This window comes from Hakea prostrata, chromosome 7 (genome assembly GCF_041222555.1).
Source record: "Hakea prostrata isolate BN-2017 chromosome 7, UWA_Hpros_2, whole genome shotgun sequence".
Lineage (NCBI taxonomy): Eukaryota > Viridiplantae > Streptophyta > Magnoliopsida > Proteales > Proteaceae > Hakea > Hakea prostrata.
In genome coordinates this window covers 72,280,148-72,285,379 of record NC_142606.1, presented here as the reverse complement: position 1 = coordinate 72,285,379, position 5,232 = coordinate 72,280,148, and the positions used below count along the sequence as shown (strand labels likewise).

General features: G+C 37.6%; 1 protein-coding gene across 1 annotated transcript; it reads left to right on the top strand.

Moving 5' to 3' along the window:
• Positions 1-2,005: 2,005 nt before the first annotated feature.
• LOC149011999 (exopolygalacturonase-like) lies at positions 2,006-3,739 on the top strand. Its single transcript, XM_089162809.1, has 6 exons — positions 2,006-2,197; positions 2,292-2,432; positions 2,521-2,697; positions 2,789-3,078; positions 3,168-3,396; positions 3,503-3,739. Exons 1-6 carry the CDS (start codon positions 2,006-2,008, stop codon positions 3,737-3,739), a joined length of 1,266 nt encoding a protein of 421 aa, XP_089018935.1.
• Positions 3,740-5,232: the final 1,493 nt, after the last annotated feature.

Here is a 5,232-nt window from a genome sequence, read left to right as displayed (position 1 = left end):
TACTCTGGAAAAGAAAAATTACATTACCAAAAAAATGATGCTATGTGTTTGATATCCTTGACCACTTCTAATATAGTTAAAGGGATATCCTCATCTTGAACTACCTTAATTGAAGTCTTGCAATTAGATTTCACCAATACATCGTTAATACCTCCAGCTACATCCTTCAAAATCCGTCTTGCAATAGCTATGTTTTTGAAAGATTCTTTGGTATTTGATGCTAGTTGGGGCTCACTTACCATCTTGTTGTTCCTCCTCCTTGAAATTACAAAGCATTCGCAAATATAATCGAGAGGGGGTGAGGTTATTACTAGTGGCTTAGACAAACTTTTTTTGTTTATTGCAAATTGAAAATTTAATAAACAAATGAAAATATATTGAACAAATTGCAATCAACTACAACACAATAATTTTATAGTGGTTGGACTTGGAAAATCTATGTCCACTCATCTTTTGGCTTCAAGAGAGATTTTCACTAGTGATTCTCTTTCAATACAACACGTAGATAATCAAACCCTTAAACCCTTTAAAAATATTTGTTAATGAGCAAGAACACCCTCACAATTATAATCAAACCAAAACTATAATTGTGACATCAAGATTAAAAAGTACAAGATAAGATATAACCTATGAAGGAGTGTGACACCTTACCCTTGAGTGATTGTGATGCAAATGATAATATATGCTCAAATGAAATTGATGCACCACATTTGAATGCCCAACAAGCCTTTATTCACCTCAACTTTGATTCTGAATGGATGTGTTTCTTCCTTATAATGAGCTTCAAGTAGTGGGTAATGGTGAGAGGCTATAAACACAATAAATTTTTTTAGAGCTTTAGAGTGTAGCATGAGTGTATATTGTGTGCACTTCATAGTGTTCCACATGAGAGGGTTTGGGGTTATATAAAGCGCTAAAAGCCCTTTAGTTTGAGTCCCAACAGATAGAAAATAGTCACTTTTTGGCCGAAATGGCAAGCCATTCAGAATATAACCGTTAAAATTGTACCATGGGAACCAACCAACTTGTTGTTTTGGCCAAAACAGATCGCCATTACAAGACAGCGTGTCATTACCCAAACGGATGGCCTTTGTGATGTTTGTTGTGCATTGGATGTTCAGAGGTGAGCCGTTTGGGTTGAAACAGCTTGCCATTACAAAATAGATCTTAAACGGTCAAGCTGTTTTGGACTACAAGTTAAAACTTGTTTTTCCATGGGTTTTTGGTCTTGAGAGTGAATGAAATCAGCAGCAGATAGTATTCAGGGGCAAGGTATTGTTGAAACCTGGAGATTATCTCCGTTGAATCATCTGGTAACGAAACAACTACTGTCGATATGAATAAGAAGAAGAGCATAATGGAAGTTCTCTCCATTTTTTTTTTTTCTTACAGGAGAGAAAGCACTGAGAGTAGTGAAGTTGTTCTTCCAGCTCAGTCTTTAAAGAGGTGAACTCTCCAGTTTGAAACCATTGCTCTAGGAGATTTCGAGAGATCAAACCAACGCAAAAGAAATCACATGGAACAGAAGCAAAAGTTTCCAGTCGACTAATTTGAGCAAAAACCATGCATTAGAAGGTTGTTAACGTAAAAGATGCATGCAATAATCATGCAGGAAATATATGTTGTTTGATTTAGCGATTTAAGGATTCTTTTCAAAATTAAAAATAAAAATTTATGCATTTGATTCGCTTTGTGAAGATGTCACCAAGGTAGAGTGCTTACATCCGCAGAAGTAGAAGGAAGGGAGGAAGAGAGGGATAATAGGTAGTTCATTCCTGATTTCTGGTGGATATTTTAGCTGACGATTGTGGCTACAGGAAAAAGTAGATATTCTTGGAAGAAGTTAGTTATGGCCGTTGGTATCTAACCCAAGTATCACAATGTTGAATTTCATATAAATTCGAATCTCCTGTTGAGAGGAAAATAGGAAAGATCATCTTGAAAACAAATTAAATTCCATCCAAGAAAAAGAAAAAGAAAAAGCCAAATAAAAAAGGGAAGAATTATGCAAGGTGCTATTCTCTTCTGGCTTTTCTTAACTTCTTTTACCTGGACTGTTAATGGAGAAAGAATCCTTGAAGAAAAAGCAGTTGCACCGACCCCTAAAGAAACAGCAGCTGCACCTGGTGGCTCTGCCGGCACTTTTGACGTTATGCGTTATGGCGCTAAAGGAGATGGACGAAGCGACGATACCAACGTAATCAATCATCAATTCTTAATTCTCATTCTTTTTTTTTTTTTTTTTTTTTCTTCGGTTTGCAGAGAGAGACTATGAACCCTAAATTTTGCAGGCTTTCATGGCGGCTTGGAAAGAAACATGTCAATCTTCAGGTTCAGCGACACTTTCCATACCAAAAGGAAGCTTCTTAGTTGGTCCCCTTAAATTCAAGGGGCCCTGCAAAAACACTGGTTCCCTTACTGTCCAGATGCAGGTGTATTTCTATAGCAAGAAAATCATTTATTTCTTCTCAAAACATATTGGATTGTCCCCTAACATGAGGTTTTCGATTATCTGTATAGGGTGACTTGAAGGCAATCACGGATTTGAGCAAGTATGATTCGGATGATTGGGTCGAGTTTGGATGGGTAACCGGATTGACATTGACCGGAGGTGGGACTTTTGATGGCCAAGGCGCAGTATCATGGCCTGCCAATAAATGCCCTAAAAGTCTCACCAATTGTAAAGTTCTTCCAACTGTAAGTGGATATGGATTCAACTATTTTACTTGCTGGTTTTGTGTAACTATCATTAGGGTTTCATTAACAAAGGTAACTTATTTTGTTGTAGAGTGTGAAGTTTGTTAGCATGACCAAAACAATAGTGAAGGGGATAAAGTCTTTAAATAGCAAGTTCTTCCACATTGCTTTGCTCAGCTGCACAGACTTCCAAGGGAGTGATATCACAATCACTGCACCAGGAGACAGCCCTAACACAGATGGAATTCACATAGAACGAAGCAGTGGTGTTAGCATCTCTAATTCTGTAATTGGTACCGGCGATGATTGCATCTCCATCGGACAAGCCAATTCCAATGTCCACATCAATGGTGTCACCTGCGGACCTGGTCACGGCATCAGGTTGGTGCATGAATCGATCTTGATCTTAAATCCTGCTACAAAACCTCAAATTCATTCACGAATTTTGTTGATCTGATTGCTTCTTGTAGTGTTGGAAGCTTGGGGAAGTACCCGAAGGAAGGTGATGTGAGAGGGCTTACTGTTGAAAATTGTAAATTAAGTGGAACAACGAATGGAATTAGGATCAAGACATGGCAAAACTCACCTGACGCCAGTGCGGCTTCTAACATGACCTTTGAACACATTGAAATGAAAAGTGTTACTAATCCAATCATCATCGACCAAACATATTGTCCTTACGCCTCATGTGATTCCAAGGTTAGTAGCTAGAAACCACCAAATTCGTTCATTGCTGCAACTTTTTTGCTTCGTTGAGGCGTTTTAACAAACACTTTGGAACATGACAAATGGATTAATATTGCAGGCACCATCAAAAGTTGCGTTGAGTGACGTGTCCTTCAGGCACATTACAGGAACTTCATCTTCTCCAGTGGCGGTGACATTGGAGTGTAGCCAAGGGGTGCCATGTAAGAATGTGAATCTTGAAGATATTCACTTGGAACCTGCAACAGGAGGAACCGCAACTACGTCATCGTGTCAGCATGTCAATGCCAAATATATTGGAACCCAGATTCCTCCAGCCTGTAAATCCACCCTGTAAACGTAGGGTTCGGCTCCTCTCCAGAGGGTGAATATCTCCCCCGGGGGGCCCACTAAAATCTAACATCTTGCCAGGTGGAATATATCGATTCAAGGATTTTTTTCTTTTACCATAATTTTAATCTATGCCCCCCTTAGCCAATGAAGGGTTAGTAGGATGGCTAGGAACCTGACTTCTCTCGAAAGTGAGAGGTCATGGGTTCAACCCTGCCTGCGGCATATGTAATACCTCCATCCCCCAATTTCTCTATGTATAACCAACTAAGAATCAGTTGGTTAACAGTTAATTCAATAAATTTTATGATGAAAATACCTTTGTGTCCTTTTGGATTTCGTTTATTTCTTTACTAATGTTGGGTCCCCTTAATGTAATATATTATGTGTGGGTCCCAGTCAAACTAACAGTATTTGTCGTTATTAAGTATATTCAAATTTCAAACGTGAAGGGACCAAAATGCCCCTTAGGTTATTTAATACATTGTGTTAATATATGGGGTTTTTTTTTGGGAGAAAATTAATAGATGGTTTTAAAAAGAGATAATTGGTCATTAAGCGTTAATTATATGGTTAATATATATAATAACACAATGTATTAAATAATATGAGGGCATTTTGGTCCTTCTCCGTTTGAAATTTGAATATATTTAACGGTGGCTAACAATGTTTGTCTAGTTGGGACCCACACGTAATGTATTACGCTAAGGGGACCCAACATTAGTTTGTGATCCTATGAAACTCTTTTTTTTTAACCTACCAAAAAAATACTACCAAATCAAAATAAAATACGAGGAAAAAAAAACTTACCAAACTAAACAGAATCACATCTTTCTTTCGTTCTCATTTCTTTTATTTTGTCTTTATCCTTATTTTTTGGCAAGGGTTCTTACTTTTATACGATCTGCCAAACAAATTTACAAAAAGAACAAAAAATAAGAACTTATCAAAAAATTCCCTCACAAAAACGCATGTGAATGTGCAGTTTGAAGCTTCAAACCTCTGCAACTTAAGGCGGAAGGCCAAGAATCTACTTCAAATCCATTGATTTAGTTCTTCATGTTTTGGTATTAAAGTCTTGGTTTTCAACTTGATCAAAGGTTTTGATCCTCTTCTTGAATCCTTTGTTGAGTTCTAAAGTTTGATTTGGGAGCAATGGTGGCAGCAAGAGCTCTGATCACCATGAAAGAGAATATGTTATGGGTGACGGTAGAGGCCTAAGTCATTATGGAGAATATTGTCAAAACAAACACCGTGAAATAGCGAATCGGAAAAGAAACAAAAATGAAAACTTATAGGGATTTAACGTGGTTCACACACCGATGTGGTATACTACGACCACAGGCGAAGAATAAGAGTTTTTACACCTTGTAGATGAAAACAAAATGAGATATTACAGCCAATCACCAAGAACGGAGTTACAAGAACTCTAATCGAAAATCTCAAATCTCTCAGTAATGTGGTAGGCGAACATAAGATACATATCTATAGACTCTAATC